General features: G+C 43.8%; 1 protein-coding gene across 1 annotated transcript; it reads left to right on the plus strand.

Moving 5' to 3' along the window:
• The first annotated feature begins 1,352 nt into the window (after positions 1 to 1,352).
• On the plus strand, positions 1,353 to 21,804 carry LOC118918842 (protein SPATA31F1-like). The gene is given in 10 exon segments (XM_057499406.1): positions 1,353 to 1,428; positions 12,065 to 12,269; positions 12,271 to 12,605; positions 12,608 to 12,790; positions 12,793 to 12,951; positions 12,954 to 13,084; positions 13,086 to 15,177; positions 15,180 to 15,226; positions 15,228 to 15,665; positions 15,667 to 21,804. Coding segments are annotated over 10 exon segments (3,849 nt in total). The 3' UTR covers positions 15,850 to 21,804.
• The last annotated feature ends 3,133 nt before the right edge of the window (positions 21,805 to 24,937 follow it).

The raw sequence follows: 24,937 nt of genomic DNA on the forward strand, positions 1-24,937 counted from the left end.
TTTGCTGTCAGATACAAAAGTTCACTGCCAAGACAAATGTCAAGGAGCTTACTGCCTGTTTTCTTCTAGGAGTGTTATGATTTCAAGTATTAAAATTTATCATCTTAACCGTTTTTTAAGGGTACAGTTCAATAGTGTTAAGTGTATTCCCACTGTTGTGCAACAGATCTCTGGAACATTTTCATCTTGCAAAACTGAAACTCCATACCTATTAAACAACTCTTTGCCTCCTTGGTTAAGTTGTTTCTAAGTATTTTATTCCTTTAGAAGGTACTGTATATGGAATTGTACTCTTCATTTTCTTTTAGGGATAGTTTCTTTTCAGATTTTTGTGTGTTGAGGCAGCAGCATTTTTATTCAAGAGCTAAGATTTTCAGGGAATTGGACAGGAAGCCCCAGAATAGTGTCAGGCAGCTGAATCACAAGCACACAGCAGGTTGTTGTGCTATGCACAAGGATAGGGAGTATCATGAGATGGCAGCGAGAGACACAAGAGGGCAGCACCTGCCCACCCAATGCTCCTAGTCTTGAGGTTTCTTAGTGATGGGAACTTCTTAGGTCGCCTGCTCCAGTGACTCAGTTCTGGCTTGACATCGAAATCACTGGCCAACGTGTCCAAAATGTCTGGTTACATAACTTGGAGGGCCCAGAATAAAATGAAATTATGGGCCCTATGTTCAAAAGGTAGGGAAAAAAATGCCTTTAAAGATACAAAGCTTTTTTATTTTTACTAGTCTCTTTCTCTTGATTTGTCCTGATATTTTTTTTAATTTGCTTAATGCTATTCTAAGTAAAGAAAAATTAAAATTTTAATCAGCCTGAGTTTTGCTGTTCACCTTTGTATTGTGCAATGACAGTTTTAGAGCATATCACAACACTTAACCTTTATGCAGAATCATCAACATTACCCAGTTCTTTGTTTGTAGCTAATCATACATTCATTCTTACCAGAACAATGGAACACTGCATAAAATTAACTCAATTATTTTATTTTACTTCTTGATACGTGCACATCTAGCAACACTCTATGGAAGTCAGTTCCCACACATCATGGGTCCATTAGAATTCTGTGTTTATGGGGACATTACAAGTGCTGTGTGTGAATGGGCAGCAAGGAATAGCAGTCATACATGAGCATGTATCCCTTCTGCTCATGCACATTCCATTATCTTATCACACATTATTTACAAATACAAGTTCAAAGATAAAATAATACTTCACACACAAAAGTTTATTCCATTTCAGAGGTTATGGGCAACTGGAAGTCCAAGTAGGGACACCCTGTGGTGCCTGTGCAACCTGGTTAAGAAAAGAATCTGGATCCTAACAAAACCACAGAGCACAGCTCAGAGATGGGGGTTATCAGCAAGGTCAATGTCCTTCATAATCTGAGAAGTTACAACAAGCACCGCCTTATGCTACTCTCAGGTATTACCAAATACCATGGCAGTTAAGAGTAGTTTCTTTGGAATTAGACAGACCTGGATTTGACTCTAAGTTTTACCACTTTATTTGTGACTTTGGGTAAACTTTTTTCCTCTGAATGTTTTAGTTCTTTTTTTTTAACTAAATGAAACATTTTTATTTATGTAAGCTTTACAAACAGTGTATTACAAATATATCAATCAAGACAAATAATTTTCTTTCTACAAAATGAAGAAAATACCTCTGTTGTCAGTAGGGTTTTCTAAAATAGCATTTCACTGAAACTTCAAGCCACTCTGACAAATAATAAATTTTCTTCTTTATTCAAGAAAGGACTTGATGTGTAATGTAAAATAAAGAAGAAAACTCATACATAAATATATATATGTATGTATATATATAAGCATATACAAACATTACATAATGAATTTGAGACAGAATTTACTAGCCAGTGAAGAAATAAATACTAGTGATTTTTGATGCAATATTTAACACAGGCTTGTCATTACCAACATCATTCTAATCTTGTCTTCTTTATACAGAAACATGACAAAATATTTTCCCTCAATTTACCATTACAAGGAATGAATGCCATTGAATATTTCATTCATGTTAGAAAAAAGAGTTTCTGGGCATATTGGAGTTGAAGATTGAACTTTCAAATTTTCCCTTTTGGATTCTTTTGTCATATAAGTGGATAAGGGGAAGAAATTTTGTCATGCCCCAAAATACATATTCTTGAGTTCATTCCAGAGGAAAAAACGTAGGGGACAGGATGAATGAGATCAATTTTCAATACCCCCAGTCTTACCATCCATCAAGTCTCTCTGTGGTCAGACCACAATCAGTTCTGTCCACCTCCACTCAGAATCACCTCTTATAAAGAATCTTCTTCCCTCCCTCAAGGCTCTCTTGGTTATTCCTGCCTGCCAAAGCTCTCTTCTCTGACCTTCAACAACACTTCCTGTCTATGAAGGCACAGACTGGCTTTTTAGAAGAGTTTACATTTTTTGTATCATTAATCTACAATTACATGAAGAACATTGTTTACTAGGCTCCCCCCTTCACCAAGTCCCCCCCACAACCCCCATTACAGTCACTGTCCATCAGCATAGTAAGACGCTGTAGATTGACTACTTCTTTTCTCTGTGTTGCACAGCCCTCCCCGTGCCTCCCCCTGCATTATACATGCTAATCGTAATGCCCCCTTTCTTTTTCCCCCCACTTATCCCTCCCTTCCCACCCATCCTTCCCAGTCCCTTTCCCTTTGGTAACTGTTAGTCCATTCTTGGGTTCTGTGATTCTGCTGCTGTTTTGTTCCTTCAGTTTTTGTTTGTTGTTATGCTCCACAAATGAGTGAAATCATTTGGTACTTGTCTTTCTCTGCCTGGCTTATTTCACTGAGCATAATACCCTCTAGCTCCATCCAAGTTGTTGCAAATGGTAGGATTTGTTTTCTTCTTATGGCTGAATAATATTCCATTGTGTGTATGTACCACATCTTCTTTATCCATTCATCTACTGATGGACACTTAGGTTGCTTCCATTTCTTGGCTATTGTAAATAGTGCAGTGATAAACATAGGGGTGCATCTGTCTTTTTCAAACTGGGCTGCTGCATTCTTAGGGTAAATTCCTAGGAGTGGAATTTCTGGGTCAAATGGTATTTCTATTTTTGAGCTTTTTGAGGAACCTCCATACTGCTTTCCACAATGGTTGAACTAATTTACATTCCCACCAGCAGTGTAGGAGGGTTCCCCTTTCTCTACAACCTCGCCAACATTTGTTGTTGTTTGTCTTTTGGATGGTGGTGATCCTTACTGGTGTGAGGTGATATCTCATTGTGGTTTTAATTTGCATTTCTCTGATGACTAGCGATGTGGAGCATCTTTTCATGTGTCTGTTGGCCATCTGAATTTCTTCTTTGGAGAGCTGTCTGTTCAGCTCCTCTGCCCATTTTTTAATTGGATTGTTTGCTTTTTGTTTGTTGAGGTGCATGGGCTATATTTTGGATGTCAACCCTTTATCAGATCTGTCATTTATGAATATATTCTCCTATATTGTAGGATGCCTTTTTGTTCTATTGATGGTGTCCTTTGCTGTACAGGAGCTTTTCAGTTTGATATAGTTCCACTTGTTCATTTTTGCTTTTATTTTCTTTGCCTGGGGAGATATGTTCATGAAGAAGTCACTCATATTTATGTCCAAGAGATTTTTGCCTATGTTTTTTTCTAAGAGTTTTATGGTTTCACGACTTACATTCAGGTCTTTGATCCACTTCAAATTTACTTTTGTGTATGGGGTTAGACAGTGATCCAGTTTCATTCTCTTACATGTAGCTGTCCAGTTCTGCCAACACCAACTGTTGAAGAGGCTGTCATTTCCCTATTGTATGAACATATCTCCTTTGTTGTATATTAATTGACCATATATGTTTGGGTTAATGTCTGGAGTCTCTATTCTGTTCCACTGGTCTGTGGGTCTGTTCTTGTGCCAGTACCAAATTGTCTTGATTACTGTGGCTTTGTAGTAGAGCTTGAAGTTGGGGAGCGAGATTCCCCCCCTGCTTTATTCTTCCTTTTCAGGATTTTTGAACAATTTCTTCCAGTTTGTTGAAGAATGCTGTTGGTAATTTGATAGTGATTGCATTGAATCTGTAGTTTGGTTTGGGCAGGATGGCCATTTTGATGATATTAATTCTTCCTAGCCAAGAGCATGGGATGAGTTTCCATTTGTTAGTGTCCTCTTTAATTTTTCTTAAGAGTGTCTTATAGTTTTCAGGGTATAGGTCTTTCACTTCCTTGGTTAGGTTTATTCCTAGGTATTTTATTCTTTTTGATGCAATTGTGAATGGAATTGTTTTCCTGATTTCTCTTTCTGTTAGTTCATTGTTAGTGTATAGGAAAGCCACGGATTGCTGTGTCTTAATTTTGTATCCAGCAACTTTGATGGATTCAGATATTAGTTCTAGGAGTTTTGGAGTGGTTCTTTAGGGTTTGTTATGTACAATATCATGTCATCTGCAAATAGTGACAGTTTGACTTCGTCTTTACCAATCTGGATTCCTTGTATTTCTTTGTCTAATTGCCATGGCTAGGACCTCCAGTACTATGTTGAATAACCATGGGGAGAGTGGGCATCTCTGTCTTGCTCCTGATCTTAGAGGAAAAGCTTTCAGCTTCTCACTGTTCAGTATGATGTTGCTGTAGGTTTATCATATACGGCCTTTATTATGTTGAGGTACTTGCCCTCTATACCCATTTTGTTGGGAGTTTTTATCATGAATGGATGTTGAATCTTGTTGAATGCTTTTTCAGCGTCTATGGAGATGATCATGTGATATTTGTCTTTTTTGTTTATGTGGTGGGTGATGTTGATGGATTTTCGAATGTTGTACCATCCTTGCATCTCTGAGATGAATCCCACTTGGTCATGGTGTATGATCCTCTTGATGCAGTTTTGAATTCGGTTTGCTAATATTTTGTTGAGTATTTTTGCATCTATGTTCATCTGGGATATTGGTCTGTAATTTTCTTTTTTTTGTGGTGTCTTTGCCTGGTGTTGGTATTAGTGTGAAGCTGGCTTCATAGAATGAGTTTGGGAGTATTCCCTCCTCTTCTATGTTTTGGAAAACTTCAAGGAGAATGGGTACTATATCTTCTCTATATGTATGATAAAATTCTGTGGTAAATCCATCCGGCCTGGGGTTTTGCTCTTGGGTAGTTTTTTTTATTACTGCTTCAATTTCGTTGCTGGTAAGTGGTCTGTTTAGATTTTCTGTTTCTTTGTTGGTCAGTCTTGGGAAGTTGTATTTTTCTAGGAAGTTGTCCATTTCTTCTAGGTTTTCCAGCTTGCTGGCATATAGGTTTTCATAGTATTCTCTCATAATTCTTTGTATTTCTGTGGGGTCCATCATGATTTTTCCTTTCTCGTTTCTGATTCTGTTGTTGTGTGTTGATTCTGTTTTTCTCTTATAAGTCTGAAAAGTTGGTTGGTAGGATTTCAATCTTTTTGAATTTACTGAGGCTCTTTTTGTGGCCTAGTATGTGGTCTATTCTGGAGAATGTTCCATGTGCACTTGAGAAGAATGTGTATCCTGCTGCTTTTGGGTGTAGAGTTCTATAGATGTCTATTAGGTCCATCTGTTCTAATGTGTTGTTCAGTGCCTCTGTGTCCTTACTTATTTTCTGTCTGGTGGATCTGTCCTTTGGAGTGAGTGGTGTGTTGAAGTCTCCTAGAATGAATGCATTACATTCTGTTTCCTCCTTTAATTCTGTTAATATTTGTTTCACATATGTTGGTGCTCCTGTATTGGGTGCATATATATTTATAATGGTTATATCCTCTTGTTGGATTGAGCCCTTTATCATTATGTAATGTCCTTCTTTATCTCTTGTTACTTTCTTTGTTCTGAAGTCTATTTTGTCTTATACTAGTACTGCAACACCTGCTTTTTTCTCCTTGTTGTTTGCCTGAAATATCTTTTTCCATCTTTTGACTTTTAGTCTGTGCATGTCTTTGGGTTTGAGGTGAGTCTCTTGTAAGCAGCATATAGATGGTTCTTGCTTTTTTATCCATTCTATTAATCTGTGTCTTTGGTGCATTCATTCCATTTACATTTAGGGTGATTATTGAAAGATATGTACTTATTGCCATTGCAGGCTTTAGATTCGTGATTACCAAAGGTTCAAGGTTAGCTTCATTAGTATCTTTCTGTCTAAATTAACTCACTTATTGAGCTATTATTAACATTGTCTGATGATTCTTTATTTCTCTCCCTTCTTATTCCTCCTCCATTCTTTATATGTTAGGTGTTTTATTTTGTGCTCTTTTGTGTTTCCTTTGAGTGCTTTTGTGGGTAGTTGATTTTAGTTTTTGCCTTTAGTTAGGATTTGATTGTTCTGCTTTCTTTGCTGTGATTTTATTTTCTCTGGTGACATCTGTTTAGCCTTAGGAGTGCTTCCATCTAGAGCAGTCCCTCTAAAATACCCTGTAGGGGTGGTTTGTGGGAGGCAAATTCCCTCAACTTTTGCTTGTCTGGGAATTGTTTAATCCCTCCTTCATATTTAAATGATAATCATGCTGGATACAGTATTCTTGGTTCAAGGACCTTCTGTTTCATTGCATTAAATATATCATGCCATTCTCTTCTGGCCTGTAAGGTTTCTGTTGAGAAGTCTGATGATAGCCTGATGGGTTTTCCTTTGTAGGTGACCTTTTTCCTCTCTCTGGCTGCCTTTAATACTCTGTCCTTGTCCTTGATCTTTGCTATTTTAATTATTATGTGTCTTGGTGTTGTCCTCCTTGGGTCCCTTTTGTTGGGAGTTCTGTGTGCTTCCGTGGTCTGAGTGGCTATTTCCTTCCCCAGTTTGGGGAAGCTTTCAGCAATTATTTCTTCAAATACACTTTCTATCCCCTTTTCTCTCTCTTCTTCTTCTGATACCCCTATAATGCGGATATTGTTCCTTTTGGATTGGTCACACAGTTCTCTTAATAATTTTTCATTCCTGGAGATCCTTTTATCTCTCTCTGCGTCAGCTTCTCTGTGTTCCTGTTCTCTGATTTATATTCTATTAATGGCCTCTTGCATTCTGGCCATCTCTTCCATCCTAAAGCATTTTCTTTGAGGAAGGCTTTTACAACACTAGACAGTCTGATAATATTATTGGCCCTGCTTGATATACCCAGTAGAATAATGGAACCTTTCATGTTTCAAGCCACCAAGCTACTGAATTTCATTGTCCCTGGACTTCCCAACTTCTGTTATATGAACTAGTAAATTTCTTTTCTCCCTTCAAATTTGAGTTGGGTGTCTATCATTTGCAAATGAAAGGAAGCTCACTGATCTGAAGAGAGAATTGATTTGATGAATAAGTTTGAGGTAATGGGAAGAAGATTAAAAGCATTGAGTCATTGGTGGAATAGAAAGTCTACATTTCTAAGCTAACATATCATCCACCTGTAATACACAAACTTCCTATGTATGATCCTTATGATGTCCTCAGGGCTATAGGCTTAAAGGGAGTATTATATAAAGGACACAGTAATGTTTGTGAAATTAGGATTCCAGCACTGAATCATTTTTTAATCTTGGGCAATATAATAGCTGACACTTCTTAAATATATACCTTATTCCAGGCTTATGTTAAGTGCTTTATATGCATTATTTTAATGAATCCCCATTTCACAGATGAGGAGACAAAGACTGAAAGACATTTAAAAACTACTGCCAAGAAGAGATATTTATTACTAACAGTCTTGGGATCTGAACATAGATATCTCTACTCCAAAACACATGTACTATTTTTTAATTGAGATACAATTCACGTAACATACCATACATACCAAATTCACCTATTTAAAGTACACAATTCAATGCTTTTGGTATATTCACAGATATGTATAACCATTACTACAATTTAGAACATTTTCATCAATTCAAAAAAGAAAACCTATGGCTTTTACTAAGTCCTCCCCAACTTCACACCTTAAGCAACCATTAATCTACTTTCTGTCTCTGTAGATTTCCCTATGTTGGGCTTTCATGTAAATGGAATCATATAGTATGTGATCTTTAGTTATTGGCATCTTTCTCTTACATTATGATTTCAAGGTTCATCATAGCATGTATCAGTAGTTCATTCTTGTTTATGGCTGAATAATATTCCATTGTATGGGTACATGACATTTTGCTTATCCATTCATCCATTGATGAATATTTGGGTTGTTTCCATTTTTTTGGCTATTATGAACAATGCTGTTATAAATATTCATGTTCAAATTTCTGTGTGGACATACGTTTTCATTTCTCTAGAAAATATACCTAAGAGTGTAACTGCTGGGTCACATAGTAACTCTATTTTTAATCATTTGAGGAATGGACAGACTGTTTTCTAAAGTGGCGGCAACATTTTACATTATCACCAGTAACATATGAGGGTTTCATTTTTCCAAATCCTTGATAACACTTGTTATCTGACTTTTTGATTGAAGTCATTTCAGTGAGTATGAAACGATATTTCATCATGGTTTTTAAATTTGTATTTCTCTGATGACTAATGATGTAGAGTATTATTTCATGTACTTATTGGCTATTTGTATATTTTTGAAGAAACATCTATTCATATCCTGTGTCTAATTTAGAATTTGGCAGTCTTATATATTTTAGATATAAGACCCTTATCAGGGATATGATTTGGAGATATTTTTCTCCCATTCCATAGGTTGCATTTTTCAATCTTTTTAATTGTAAATTTTCTTACTGAATTTACTTCAAAACACATTCCTTATCATTTTTTTATTGACATATAGTTTATATACAATATTATATTGGTTTCAGATGAACTAACTGATTCATCAATTAAATACATTATGAAAAGTTTACCATAAGTAAGACACTCTTGAGAGAAACTAAAGAGGACACTAATAAATGGAAATTCATCCCATGATATTGGGTAGGAAGAATTAATATTGTCAAAATGGCCATCCTGCCTTAAACAATCTACAGACTCAATGCAATCCCTATCAAAATACCAAAGGCATTCTTGAAGAAACTGGAACAAATAGTTTAAAAATTCATATGGAACCACAAAAGACCCCAAATAGCCAAAGCAATCATGAGAAGGAAGAATAAAGCTGAGGGTATTTTGGTATTTTGAAAAGGATTGCATTGAATCTGTAGATTGTTTACCTGTACAGCAAAGGACAGCATCAGTAGAACAAAAAGGCATCCTACAGTATGGGAGAACATATTCATAAATGACATATCCGATAAGGGATTGACATCCAAAATATATAAAGAACTCACATGCCTAAACAACCAAAAGCAAATAATCCAATTAAAAAATGGGCAGAGGAGCTGAACAGACACTTTTCTAAAGAAGAAATTCATATGGCTAACAGGCAAATGAAAAGATGCTCCACATTGCTAATCACCAGAGAAATGCAAATTAAAACCACAATGAGATATCACCTCACACCAGTTAGGAAGGCCAACATCCAAAAGACAAACAACAACAAATACTGGCAAGAATGTGGAGAAAGGGGAACCCTCCTACACTGCTGGTGGGAATGTAAATTAGTTCAACCATTGTGGAAGGCAGTATAGAGGCTTCTCAAAAAACTCAAAATATATAGAAATACCACTTGACCCAGGAATTCCACTCCTAGGAATTTTTCCTAAGAATACAGGAGCCCAGTTTCAAAAAGACAGATGCACCCCTATGTTTATTGCAGCACTATTTACAATAGCCAAGAAATGGAAGCAACCTAAGTGTCCATCAGTAGATGAATGGATAAAGAAGATGTGGTAGATATACACAATGGAATACTATTCAGCCATAAGAAGAAAACAAATCCTACTATTTGCAACAACATGGATGGAGCTAGAGGGTATTGTGCTCAGTGAAATAAGCCAGGCAGAGAAAGACAAATACCAAATGATTTCACTCATCTGTGGAGTATAACAACAAGGCAAAAACTGAAGGAACAGAACAGCAGCAGACTCATAGAACCCAAGAATGGACTAACAGTTAACCAAAGGGAAAGGGACTAGGGAGGGTGGGTGGGAAGGGAGGGATAAGGGGATTCAGGGGCATTATGATTAGCACACATAATGTAGGGGGGGAACGGGGAAGGCAGTATTACACAGAGAAGACAAGTAGTGCCTCTATAGCATCTTACTATGCTAATGGGCAGTGACTGTAATGGGGTATGTGGTGGGGACTTGATAACGGGGGGAATATAGTAATCACAATGTTGCTCATGTGATTGTATAGTAATGTATCATAATAAAAAAAGTTCACCATAAGTGTAGTTACCATCTGTCACCAAAGATATTCCTATATTATGAGCTATAGTCCCTATGCTATACTTCCGTCTTTGTGACTAAATTATTTTATGATTTGAAGTTTGTACCTCTTTAACCCCTTCACCTATTTCAACTGTCCCCCAACCTGCAACTCCATGTTAACTAACCTCCCATTCACTGTGTTTATGAGTCCATTTCTGTTTTGTTTGTTCTTCTGTTTTGGTTTTCGTATTTCACATATAAGTGAAACCATATGGTATTCCTCTTTCTCTGCTGACTTATTTCATAACACCCTCTGTGTGCATGCATGTTGTCACAAATGGCAAGATTTCTATCTTTTTTTATGGATGAATAACATTCCATTGTGTATTTGTACCACATCTTCTTTATCTGTTCACCTCTTGATGGACACTTAGGTTGCTTCTACAATAAACATAGGGGTGCATATACCTTTCCAAATTAGTGATTTTGTTTTTTTCAGTTAGATTCCCAGAAGTGGAATTGCTGGGTCATATGGTATTTCTATTTGTAGTTCTTTGAGGAAACTCTGTACTGGCTGCGCCAATTTGCATTCCCACCAGCAGTGTAACAGGATTCCCTTTTCTCTGCATCTTCCCCAACACTACTTATTTCATGGTATCTCATTATAGTTATGATTTGAACTTCCCTGATGATTACTGATATTGTGATGATTACTTTTCATGTGTCTTTTGGCAGTCTGTACATTTTCTTTGGAAAAATGTCTATTCCGGTCCTCTGCCCACTGTTTCATCATATTGTTTTTTTAGATGTTGAGTTGTATGAGTTATGTATATATTTGGTTATAAGGCCCTCCTCAGATATATAATTTGCAAACATATTCTCCCATATAGTAGGTTGCCTTTTTGTTTTGTAGCTGGTTTCCTTTGCTGTGTAGACACTTTTTAGTTTGATGTAGTCCCACTTGTTTATTTTTGGTTTTGTTTCCGTTGCCTGGGGAGACATATCAGAAAACAAATTTCTAAAGTTGATGTTCAGGATTTACTGCCTGTATTTTCTTCCAGTAGTTGTATGTTTTCAGGTCTTTAATCCATTTTGAAGTTATTTTTATGTATGGTAAGACAGTGATCTACCTTCATTCTTTTGCATGTAGCTGTACATTTTTCCCAGCACCATTTCTTGAAGAGACTGTCTTTTCCCCCATTACATACAAGTAATCGTTGCATATTCTCTCTACAACTGTGCCATTTCAAGGGCAGACCCCTCAGAGTCTAGCTGGACCTGCTGACATTACCTCCTCTGGTTCTGCCTTCAGGAAGGTCAGGTCCAGGGACGGCCCTCAGACACGAGTCTGTCATCTTATCCTCTTCTTATGATCTCTAGAGAATAAGACTGGCTCCCAACAGATATTGTGTGCACCCTATAATCCCAGAATGCAGAATTCCCACAAGGACCTCATTTTCCAGTTTGGAAATACTGATTACTAGGCTCTGGCCTTCTTAGCTACAAACAAGATTGAGGCCAGGTTCTACCTGTTGACTTTACTGGTGATGCCCCATCAGCTAAACATTGGCTTCCACCCATCTGCCTCGTTCCCTTCTCCTAGTTCAGCGACTCAACACACGTCAGCAGAGAACTCACCCCACCTCCCAGTCTCTCCTGGCCACGCGCTCCCATCAGTTGTCTGCGACCTTGCCCAACAAGTCCCAGACCCTCAGCCCAGCCCACCGTAACTTGCCAAATGGCATTTTCCTGGGAATAAAGTAGATGGGGAAATACCCCGGAGTACAGGCTCCAGGGCTTTAAGGACTAGAGGAGGGCAGGGCCTATACGCAAGCCACATACTTCTAAGGAGGCAGCTGTCACTGCCTCTGTAACAGTTGCCCTATTTCCCTTCCCAGCCAAAGCTGGCTTCCTCAGGAGGGAAGTGTGTGGAGTATCCTGTGTACAGACACCAGCTGCCAAACCTGCGATGGCATGGCTCTGGAGATTCAGCATTTGCTGGTGGGTGAGAGTGCCCTGATCTCCCCCACTTCATCAGGACCATCGCACGACTCCTTGTCTAGATATTTTGTCCATGTCAAGAGTGTCTTTTGAGCAGAATCTAGAGCATTGTTCTGCTCACTCCAAAGAGCTTCCACTTCCATCTCCAACACCCCCAGCATCACAATTCACAGATCAGAAATCCTTAACACAGCCAGCTGTCCAGTTAACCGATACAATCAACATCCGTGATGACTGGACTGAGCACCTCAAACTAAGGCAGGGATTTCAAGTGCCAGAGGTGCCGTGGGGCCCAGACATGATGTCTTCTTCAAGCCTTCAGGAGCCTAGAATTCTGATGTACCAAGAGGAGTTGACACACAGCGACACCAACCTTGTCTACAGGAACAAGAGCAGCAGCCCTTGATTTCCCAGGTGTCTCTGCTGACCCTGAACCAAGAAATCACTACCTTGACACATCCCATAGCCTTGCTCATGGCAGCTGCCCTCCCTGCCCAACTGCCGTTCCTCTGTCCTGGAGTCCTGAGAATTCTTGAAGTTCATGTGAAAAAATGGATGTATTTCCAGAGGTGGGGCTCCCCAGACGTGTGGAGGAGTCCCTGAGGTAGCTTATGCCAAACCCACCATTCTTTTATGGACCTGAACATAACCAACCAGTTTCTTTCCTCCAGAATACTTCTAAGTTTGCTGTTGAGAATTTGGGGGCCATTTCCTACCAGACATGGGGTTCCTGTATGACGGCCAGCCCACCCAGGCCTTCTGGGTCTTGGAATTGCCCATTATGGACCCGGAACAAAGACACCACTACCTGCAAATCCCAAACCATGTGGCTTGGACAGCCTCTCCCTCTCCAGCCCTTAGAACACTTTAGTGGCCTCTACCCATTTCCTGGTCAACAGGTTTATGACTCGGTGGGCCGTTTGCAACAGAAATACAGCCAGCTATTCTGTGGCCTCCCTTCTCTACACAGTGAGTCCCTAGTTGACACTGTCTTGGGCTCTCAAGGCTTCTCCACAAACGGGAGCATGTCCAGGTACCCCTTGAATGATCCTTTTCTCTTTAAGGGACTCTCCTTCCTCCCGTTGCTGCCTACAACTCCATCCCAGTCAGCCCCACCGTCTTCCCCATCTTCCCCAAGTTGGGTTGCTCCATCTGACCAGCGAGCTCAGGTCAGTGTCGCATTTCTGACTCTGGCCCAGTGTGAAGCCTTGGAGTAGCACCTGCTGCAGAGGCAGCTCCAGCATCAGTGGGGTTTGCCAGCTGTCTTCCAGGGACCTCAGCACACGCAGAGCTCTGTGCAGTGTCAGCCTTGTGACAAAGCCCAGTCTCCTGAGAGAGTGAAAACATCCCGGCCAGGAAAACCCATGTCGGTCGTCACCAGGGAACTACTTTTCTTCCCAGAGAATGCCCAGAGGCTGCTGGAACTCCACCTCCAGAGCCAGTCAATCCACCCTCGCTGGGGCCTGCCCCAGAAGCACCGGGAGTCCACCCAGTTGCTCCTGTCCCTCACCGACCAGCAGACTCTGTCCTGGGGCAGCACAGCCTGAGCCAATGTGAGTGTTCCCCAGCCTACGGCCCCAGAGGCCATTAGGGCTGGTGACCCATTCTCACCCATCATAGACCCACACTTGTTTGACCAGGCCAAGGCAATACTGCAGAGCCATATCAACTCCAAAAGTGGGCAGATTCATCAGGGCAAGGTCCCTGCCTGTGTATACAGCTCCTGGGAGTGCATAATTCCTGGGAGCCTGGAAGTGACTCCCCTCACCTGCATCCCAGAAAGCAAGCCCCTGGAGCTACAGGCAGCAGCTGGCCCTGACCTCCAGCAGGCAGTTATGCCCTGGATGCCAACAGCGCCTGAGCAGCAGCAGGCCTCACCAGGTGTTGTCAGTGCACATCCTAAGCTGCCCCGAACCCTGTCCAAGAGAGCCATTGAGAAACTGGAGATGACTTTACGACACAAGTATCTGGCCTTCTTGTCAGGGCTGCCTGCTCTTTATTCTGTGACTCTCTCTGGGGCCATGGCACCGGTAGTCACTACCCAGGCTGGAATCACAGAGATGGTGCCTGGACCTGACAAATTCCCAACAGAGCCACTGACTCGGAGGATCTCCTCTGATGAGCAGCATCTACGTCCCGGGTCCGGCTTTCAGGATGCCAGTGAGACTTGTGCAGACATTGCAGATGAGTTCCTGCCTGAAGTGGAGGCAGAAGGAATGACTGAGATGGTGCCTCCAGACAGCCAACCAGAGCCAACTCGAAACTACTCACTAAAGAAACCCCTCTTAGCCAAACTAAATTTCCACCTGAGAAAGAAGATCCTAGAGGTACAACTGGGAATTCCCATAAAGGCAAGGGAGTCCAGGGAACAAAGGGCAATGATCTCAGAGAACATATGCAGCCAGGAGTCTCCTGGAAGTCTAAACAACCAAGGAAAAGCATTGCTCCAGGAACTCCCCATCCCAGCAGACATTCCTCATGACCCGGGTCCAGAATGGCTCCACCTCAAAGAGCAGCTGCCCACTGAGTTAAAGGCAGTGAAGCAGAACCAGAAGCAGCCAAGTTCCAGAGCAGTATCTCAAGGTTCTGCCCACTGGGCCTCCAAAGTCTCACAACCCGGTGGAGACACAGCAGAGGCCCGGGTGCTTTGTGTTCAGCTGGAAGGCAGCATGAACAGCCCCAGCCTGCGGGAGCCCTGGAATCCTGAGCCCCAAAGCTCTGGCAAGAGCAAGGACTCGGCCCAAGTCTCCATGCCGGCAGAAACGAGAGAGGGCCCAGGGAAACCCAACTCAGCAGGGGACCACAGAGAAAGGGATGCAGGGTTTGTGCTCTCTGCAATAAGAGAAAAAGGGCACCTTGCTGAAGCCCAGACGCCAGAAGGGATGCTTGTGAACAGAACACCCCACAGCCTCCGGCAGCAGGGACAAGGCTTTCACCTTGATGCTCCCTGTCAACACAGTCCCAGCATCACCCTCAGCTTGAGCTCCCAGAGCTACCTCCGGGAGTCCCTAGGGGAGAAGGAATCCAAGAAGAATGGCCTGCCAGACAGTCAAACCAAGCTCAGTGTGACCCGCAAACCAGCAAGGATTCCTGAGAATGCCCGGCCTGTAGTGCCCCAGGTGTCACAGGGCCAGCCTCTCCTGGGCCAGCTCATTCAGAGTAAGCCACTGCAGGGCCGAAATTTGCAAGGTCGTGTTTTGCAGGGGCAGGTGATGCCAGTCCATACCCACAAGAGCCCCAGCCTCCCAGAATCTGGCTTGAGAAGCAAGGTGAAATCCTTTCTGAACCATATTAACCCCAAGACAAAAGGCCAAGGGCACAGGGAATCCAAGTTCTTTACAGCTGAGAAAGTGGCCAACACTGGAAAAGAGAATGTAGCAAAGAGCCTGGCTCCAGCCAAAAGTCCCACGGGGCGAACACAGACAGAGAAGGCAAGACAGAGAGGGCGAGGCCCAGTCTCCCCCGACTGAGACATGGGGCCTGGCCTTCGTGGGTGGCCCCCACCCCCCAGACAGCAAGCTCGGGCACCACTCCCATCCACTCCACTCGGCCTCAGTCCTGGGCCACCCCCGCCACTGCCCTCAGCACTGTCCCCGAGTGGCTTGTGCCACCCAACAAAGGAAACCGCCCTAACTCTCAAGTCTCGCCTCAGAGGGAAACGCTGGTCTGCTTAAGACGACCCTGCTCAAGCGACGCTGTTGGCTCCCCAATGTCCTCAGTCCTTGGAGAGGACCGTTACTGTCATTTCATTATTGTGCGGGTGGGGCAGAGTGGCCCCCAAAATACACTCTATATCTCTAAGCAGAGTTTCTGTCTGCTCCTTCCCTCCACTCTGGTGTGTTCAGGGAAGGCATGGGAGAGGCTAAACCCATCCTTCCTGTCTAGGGAAGCTTTATCCCACAGTGCGGCTGGGGCAGCATTCTGCACAACTCCTCCCCGTCCCACCCTGGAGAAGGAAGGCCCTTGTGGAAGGTGCACTGAAGGGGAAGGTCAAGCTTCGATTCTGGCATGACCTACCATGGTGTCCTTGGGCCTAGAAGAGCACTGTGGACATGAGCAAATACTGACAGGAATCCACAGGCAGAATTCACTGATGACTTCTGTATACACCCCCAATCTGGAGGGGACGTTTTTAGAGGAGTTCCACAGTACTCCAACCTTGAGGAGGTGCTTGTGTTTATCAAAAGCACACAGCTAATAATATGATGGGATAAAAATCAGAACCAAATGATAGCATCTCCCCTTTTCTGCTCCCTGTTGGTTACTGGTTGGGCCTTTCTGGAGCCCTCTGGGAGTCTGCTGTAGTTCTCTTGCCTATTTCCAACCTCCACTGCCTATCAGCTGCATGGAGTGAGGGACTCCTGGAATGAAGATCACAGTAGGATGTGGAGAGTGTCTTTTCCACCACTCCCAAGGGGCAGACTGGGAGAGAAGCAAGGAGGGGGAGCATGAAGATGGAGGTCTGAGTAGCTGGGACAGAAGCTGACACGTTCCTGATCAGAGTGTGATGAAGGAGCAAAGCCAATTTGCTTTGTACTCAAAAGAGTCCAGAGCTAGGAAGCCAGTGAAGACCCAAGTACTTTTAGAGGAAGGAGTTGAGTAATTGTGAGCTTCAGTGAGCTTGCCCATAGTGCAATAAAGAATAGTGATTTCAGTACTGAAGGTTTGGGAAGGCACACAAACAGAAGGAATTTGCCAAACATATCTCAGCTTGTCAAGTACTGCCAGCACCTTGTACCCAGCCCTACTGCATGTCTCATTTTTATACCACCTATCTTTCTCTGGTTTCCTCCTTTCCACCAGTTTGCTCCCTGAATATTCATATATATGTTTTTTTAATATACTTCTTGTATATTACATGCTGCTGAGCTCAGTCAGCTGTGCCTACTCCTAAGATCTGCCTGGTGCCTTCGCCTCAGCAGATGACTCCTGTCCTTTTCCCAACCAAAGAGTGCATCATATAAACCTGCCTGATCTAGCCCTTGGTTCCTGTCAGCCTTTCCAATTTCTTCATTACTGTGTCTCACTGCATTTCAGAAAGTACCAGAATCACTCACCTTGATGGTCAAAATTTTAAGGCTTTTGGAAAGTATCCCATTAAGCAGACACAGAAAGTGGCCAGGAATCTAGAATTTAATACCACATATAAACCTCTAACAACCACATAAGCTGCTCAGAACTGAAGAGGGACTGTGGCCGCTATGCTGCTCCCTGGGGCTGCCCAGTAATTGGCTATTTCAGAGAAATCATTAATGGAAATATACTGTGAAAACCTCTAAAGTGCTGGGGATGAAATGGTGAAACCCAAGAGGGAGACTGAGAGGCAAGCTGAGATCTGTGTGCAGCTGCAAAGAAATGTAAGCCCCTCCAAACTGTATCTTGTTTTACATTTAGACTAAATGAAGTTCCTCCTACAGACCTGTCATAGGAGGCCTTTTGAGTAGCTTACCATAATAAGACACTCTTATGTATCTTACTGAGATACTCTGCTTCCTGTGCAGTCAGCCTGCAATCCCTTTCTCACCCCAGCACCATCACCAGATGGGTAATCACCACCACCAGCAGCCTCTGTAGCCCTGGCCACAGCGTGGATCTCTTAAAAGTGCCCATCATACTCATAATTCCTTGACCTCCTCAGGAGTCATGAGCGGACCCTGTCCTACCTTCTCCTGTTAACTGGGTTGGGGCAGGTATTGGTCTCCCTGAAAGGAAGACGAATCCCAGGACCCTAAGGAGGCATAGCAGAACAGCATAGCTCAAGGTTGTGTTTATTCCCCCTGATACAAGGTTAAGTGTGAGTTCCTTTCACTTTGGGGGGAACCTTCTGGCTAGAGAGCAATTTCAAAAGAAGATGGTAAACATGAACAAAGGGCAGCAAAGCTACAACACAAGGAAAATATTACAAAATTCTTGAGCATGTGTTTTTACAATTTTCAGGACAAATGTGTGACCCTTGGAGAGGATGCACATTTTAAGGTCAAAGTCACAAGGATGGAATGTGGAAAAATTCATCAGAGTTAGAATCCCAACTCTGACCCTGGACAAGTTACTTAACACTTATGAGCCCCAGTTTCTTCATCTGGGAAAGTGGGACAACTACATCCATCCCCAAAACCTTATTATTAGTGTACTCATGATTCCCAAAACCACTTCTCTGCTCTAATCTTCCCTCTGAGCTCCAACTGTACAGCCAATAGCCATGGAGAGAGGCTCCATCTTGCTCCAAAGACAATGCGCATTGATTCAGAATCTCCAAACAACCCCCACCCCACCAAACTGTCTCATAACGTCAGAAAATGGTATCACTGTACATCTGTTTTTTTGCTTAGATCATACATTAAGTCAGTCACTGGGCTCTAATTTTGGCATCAAGTTGCCCCCCCCTTTTTTTTACTGCTTGTGCTTATAGTTCAGTTTCTCATCCTTTCTTTCCCAAGTAATTATAGTAGTGTCTCATATCCCCAGGGGTTATGATAGTGGCTGGTTCATAGTAACACCTTAATAGTACTTGAATCCAAAGTCTGGACTGAGGAAGCAGATAAATTATTACATAAGTGTGATAAGTGCTACAGTGTATGGGGTCCTGCCACAATAAAAATGACCTTGAAAGGCATCTTGCATTCAATAATTAAAATATGTGAGTACTTACTATGTGATAGGAACTATGTCAGATGCAACAGTCACCAAGACATAACTCTTGCCTCCAAAGAGCTCATGATCTCAGGGGGCATATAGTCTTACATACCCAAATTGAATAATCAAAATATACAGTTGGATGTCTAATATTCATCTCAAAAGTAGACTCCTGATTCCCCCACTTCCATCACTTCCCAATCACACATACCAATCTTGCTCCAGTTGCAGTATTTCCCACATCTCTTTCATCAGTTGTTCAGGTTAAGAACATTGGCATTATCTTGATGTTATGCCAAGAGTCCACAACCAATCTATCACTAAGCCTATTGTCTCTACCTTCATAATAAATCCAGAATATGACCACTTCTTACTTCCTCTGCTACTAAGATTATTGCATTAGTATAACAAATCCCTCCTATTCTTCCTGACACTATACCTCCAAAAAGTCTATTCTCAACACTAAGCTTGAGGGGCCTCAGGAAGGGTGCTGCCTACAGATGAATGACTGATTGATTAATTGATGTATACAAAACCATGAGACCAGATAAGATCACCAAGGGAATGAGTGTAAATGAAGGAGAGATCTAAGGGCTGGGTTTTGGGACATTCCAATGTAAAGAAATTGGAGGGAGAAAAGGAACCAGTAAGAGAGAAGAGAAAGAACCAGTAGCCAGGAAGGAAAGAGGAAAACCATAAGACTGTGGTATACTAGAAGCCAAGAGAGCAAAATATAGCAAGGAGAAAGTGATCAATTGCATAAAAAGTTATGAATTGGCCAAACAAGATGAGGACTCAAAGTTGACCATTAGATTTAGCAACACAGAAATCATCTGTGGCCTTGAGAAGAACACACTGGTGAATGATGGAAGTGAAGGCATGACTGGAGTGGATTCAAGAGAAAATGGAACAGCAGTTGTTGATAGCAGTGTAATCAGTACCTTCAAGAAGGTTTGTTCCACAGAGGTACAGAAAAATGAAGCAATAGCTGTAGGAAGGAGTGGAACCAAGAGAAGGTTTGTTGTTTTTTTAGGGTAAGAGACAGCATGTTGGCTGTTGATGGAACTGATGCAGTCAGGAGGGATAAAATGATGGTAAAGGAAAGCATGGAAGAATTGTTGGAGCAATGTGGTGGCGTAGAGGTGAGCGGATGGGAGCAAATGCCCAGGTCAAGTGGATGGCCTTGACTAAAAGCACAGACAGTTTACTTTCGTTAAGGAGAGAGAAGATAGCATTAATGTGGAAGGACTTTGTGGCTTAGAAGAAATGTTTCTACACCCAAAAGGGTGCAGAGCTGGGAAGGGACCATGGTTGGGAGATGTAAGAGGAGTTTGGAGAACCAAAACTATAAGCTGGAGGTAGAGATGGATTATGGAAGTTATTGTGGAAAATTACTATTAAAGCCTAAGAACTGGGTGTCCAACTGAGAGACCCAAGTGGGAGAGATTGCATAGAAGATCTAGATGTATGGAACATGAGGCTTGAAACACAGATACAAGGCACATGTGGCATCCCAGTGTTCAGCCAGTGACCAGGGAGGTTTGACAGTGGGAACAGAGAACTAGGAGGCAGAAAGACAAAGACGCTGCCATGAGTTTGTAACAAAGAGGATGGACCTCGGTTTGGGTCACCTCGTATCTCCCAGAAGGTGGCACCTCTGCATTCCCACTTTTTGACCTACTACAGAGGAGCCAAGAGCTGGAGAAAGAGCTGGAAGTGCTGTTTGATGTGTGTATGTGGTATGGGGGCTGCGGGACACCCTCACCCTGATTCCTAGGGATATACAGGATGACTCACATCACATCAAACCAGGAGGGGGTGGCAGGACTCTCTTCATCTGATAGGACCCCAGCACTGTGTGTCCACTATTAGCAGGATGCAGAAAAGCCAGGATGGGAAGCAGCACGAATGTGTCCCTCCTCTGAATGGTGCTTCTGTGCCTAAGGGATGGGGACCCAGCCCCTGCTGTGGCCTCCAGAGCGAGGAAGCACAGGCCCAGGCCTGCTGAGCCAGCACCATCCAGGTGTTTCCCTAAAACATCCCAAAGATCACAGGAGGTCTTGGGACAGGCACATCCTTCCTGCACAGTGGGAGGTGGCAGAGAGCCACAGCACAAGGAGGCAAGAGGGAGGCCCAGAATGAAGGGAACGTGACTCAGAAAGATCACAGCAGCATCCAGTGGGGAGCCGAGGTTAATGAGCACACATCCTGGCTTAGGTGGAGCAGGTCCTTCCCATGGTCCTCCACAGGTTCCTACCTGCCCCAGCGTGGTTGAGCTCATAGTGCTGACCAAGGTCCTACAACACAGGGTGGGGGCAGAGATGAGCTGGAAACTGAGGCCTTCAGGATCCTGAATTCTCAGCCAACAAGCTCTGAGAGGAGACAGGATCAGAGCCTGTGACTCACACAGGATGTTGCTGAGGGATGAAGCCTTGCTCTAGCCCATCCCATAGCCCTAGCATCAACCCCACCCTCCCACTCCCCCTAGGCTCCAGAGAGGTAAAACCAGAATGAAATCCTCCTTAATTTACTACTCAAGAATCTGTGGGAGGTGCTAGGACTGTATGCTTGCTCGGGAACTGTGGGGTGCACCTCTGGCCCTCTGAGGTACCATCATGTCATGGTGCCTGGCTTTGACCTTCTCGGGCCATTCTCTCAGTCTCTGCAGAGGGTACTGAAGAACTCTATGGACGGAATTTCAGGCAAGAGTGGAGGCGACTGGCTTCTCCACAAAATGACTTCTGGTAAACACTGAATCCTAACGATAGGGACTGCAGCTGCTTCATTTTTGAACAGCGTGCAGCCCATGCAGGCAGGGCAACAAACAGAGGACGGGCACAGGAACGAACCCACGGAGATGCTTCCTGCACCACGTGAGACAGAGCTGAGCCTCTGCTCTTCACCAGCCATCCGAAGCCTAACGCTCCACCTGGGCTCAGGGCCCATGGCACAGGCCAGGGCTGTCAGAGAATAAGGACGAAAATGGACGTAGGTAAATGAAGGACACAGAATAAGGACAAGAATGGTTCCTGTGTCCAATTCAGGGAAGGGAAGGAAAGGAGGACACCCTTGAGTTCGGGTGAGGCTGTGAGGAAGGAGCATAGTGCTGGCATGTGAGGTGTTGGGGGACGCAGAGGACTAGATCCCTAACAGGTCTTGCTGGGCTTGCAGAGGACTGTTCATTCCCATCCCAAGACAGAGAGGCCAGGAACCTAAATACTTGGTCTGGATGAGAGCATGGGGAAGAAAAATGGGGCCTGGGACAGGGCCAGAGGGAAAGCTCTGTTTCCAGAAGAATGGGTGGGTGCTGCCAACTGCCCCCCACCCCTTTCCTGCCCTGTCCCTCTCCTCCACTGCAACTTCTCTGGGTGCATGGCCAGAAAAGGAGCATATTGGGGGCTTTCCAGAGTGTATCGCTGTCAAGGTCAGGCCTGCTCCAGAGGCCACAGGGGGAGGACCTTGGGCAGGCAGCCGGACCTGTGGGATTCCAGACGGCGGGAAGAGAAGGGAAGCTGTTCCTTGCGGTAAATCATGCTGGCAGCTGGTGTGTGTCAGGGGAGAGCGGCAGGGTAAAGCGAGAGGCCAGGGCAGAATCTCACACACAGTCAAAGACAGATGGACACAGACACCCCGTCACACAGACACATAAACAGAAGGACACAAATCCAATGATGCCACTGAGAAACTAATTCCGAGTACCAGAGATGTGTCTGGGAAACACACCTGCATAGACCCATGAACACCCTTTGTCAGGCTTGCCAGAGCAGACACAGGCACAAACACACACACAGACAGAAAGACAGCCTAGCACACATGCAAACAGACACAGCCCATCTTGCGACCCACAAACACACATGCAGTCCAAATCCATCCAGCAAAGGAGTGCTCCTGCATAAAGCCACCTAGACCACCTCAGACAAGGCCTGTATCCCTCCTCTAAAGTGGTTTGTAGTTTCTGTCCCACTGCCTGTCCTTTAATAAGGACAGTCTTGGTTCCCATGCAAAGCCCTGGGCTCCACCACATGGCTGTGTGCTTTTAAAGAAAGGACAAGGTCAGCAAGTGTGTCCACTGCCCTCCTCAGCGGCCCCATCCTTCACCTACATACCCTTCCTCATCCCCACAAGTGTCCCCACTTTACTGACCCCCAGCCTCTTTGTTGCAGGAGACACAGACTCTAAGGGAAGAGTAAACTGGACAGACACACACTATCAAGGTGTTCCTGGTGGTTTTACCCAAAAAGGTCTTTCCATGGCCTTATGCTTACCACTGTCTACCTCCAACCTGTAACCACTACCGATGGTATTCTAAGCACAGTGCTAACTCTCACCCTAACCCTAGGTAGCGCACTGAGTAATGTCCACAACTACCCTAGGTGCGCAGATGTCACGCACATATGACGGTGTGGGTCACCTGCCTTCCAGAAACTCAGTAGCCCCTTCAGTAACACCTGCACAGTCACCAGGCCATGATGTCCCTGGAGAGCCCAGTGCTCAGCTGGGAACCTAGGAGCAGCAAGGCGCCCAGGCCCTTTGACCCTTGCTAGACATACAAGCCTACAGGGGCCCAGCCCACCCCAAGTCCTGTTCCGGGATTAGCCCAGCATCTGAGCTGAAATTCCTGCCATACCCTTTCCCAGCTCCTGCCTGCCAAGCTGGGAGCATCTGTTGTCCTGGAACCCTCACCAGAAGGGAGCAAAAAAGAAAAGGGGCCTGGGACCTGGGGCTGAAGGGAATGTGGCCACTTCCCAATGTGGGGATTTCCAGACTCTTGTAATATCCACACCTAGGACCTCTATCCCTGAGCCTGGCCCAGGTACCAATCCTAAGGAGTCCTGGGGGTAAATTGGGGTGAATTAGCACACCTCCTCTTCTCCCCTCCAGGGTCACAATCTGGTGATAGGGTGTGTTCATTCTGAACTCATCAGCAGAGATAAAGCTGAACTCAGCCATGTGTAGACCTCCCTCACCCCTCACCTCTCACCCCAGGTACCAGGACTCCAGTACAGCACTCCTTTGCACCCCAGCCATCCCAGCGGTTGTCAAACACCACCTAGGCTCTCTACTGAGCCCAGCAGGCCAAAACCTTCACCCAAGGGACTGGAACTCTTAGGTGGACACTGACATCCCAGATGTGCAGCCATCTGAGTCTCTGTGTCCTCTTCTCCAACATCTGCATCCATCCTGGCCTGAGGAACAACAAAGGTGTTTGGTCAGAGTGCAAGCTTGAAGATGTGCAAGTGAGGTGCTTCAGGAATTAACAAATCAGCTTTACGTTCTAGAGAAACAAGAGGTAATGATTGTAAACAATTGTGTTCATCAGATAAGGGGTTAACAACCAAAATATATAAAGAACTCATATTTCTCAATACCCAAAAAACAAATAACCCATTACAAAAATGGGCAAGGCCTGAAGAGGCATTTCTCCAAAGAAGAAATACAAATGGCCAACAGGCACATGGAAAGATGTTGCACATTGCTAATCATCAGGGAAATGCAAATTTAAACCACAGTGAGATACTACCTCAACTAGTTAGGATGGCCACTATCCAAGAGACAAGAAATAACAAATGCTGGTGAGGATACAGAGAAATGGGAACCCTCCTACACAGTTAGTGGGAATGTAAATTGGTGCAACTGCTGTGGAAGGCAATATGGAGGTTCCTCAAAAAACTGGAAAAAGAAATACCATTTGATCCCGTAATTCCATTCCTAGGAATTTACCTCAAGAAAACAAAATCCCTGATTCAAAAAAATATATGCACCCCTATGTTTATCGCCACACTATTTGTAATAGCCAAGATATGGAAGCAACCTAAGTGTCCATCAATAGATAAATGGATAAAGAAGATATGGTGTATATATACCCAGTGGAATATTACTCAGTCATAAAAGGAAAAGAAATCCTGCCATTTGCAACAACATGGATGGATGTAGAGGGTATTATGCTAAGTAAAATAAATCAGGTGGAGAAAGACAATGGCATATGACTTCACTTATTTGTGGAATATAAAAACAAAGCAAAACAGAAGGAATAAAACAGCAGTAGACTCACAGACACTGAGAAGTGACTAGTGGTAACCAAGGGGGA

This window comes from Manis pentadactyla, chromosome 3 (assembly GCF_030020395.1).
Source record: "Manis pentadactyla isolate mManPen7 chromosome 3, mManPen7.hap1, whole genome shotgun sequence".
In the NCBI taxonomy this organism is placed as follows: Eukaryota; Metazoa; Chordata; class Mammalia; order Pholidota; family Manidae; genus Manis; species Manis pentadactyla.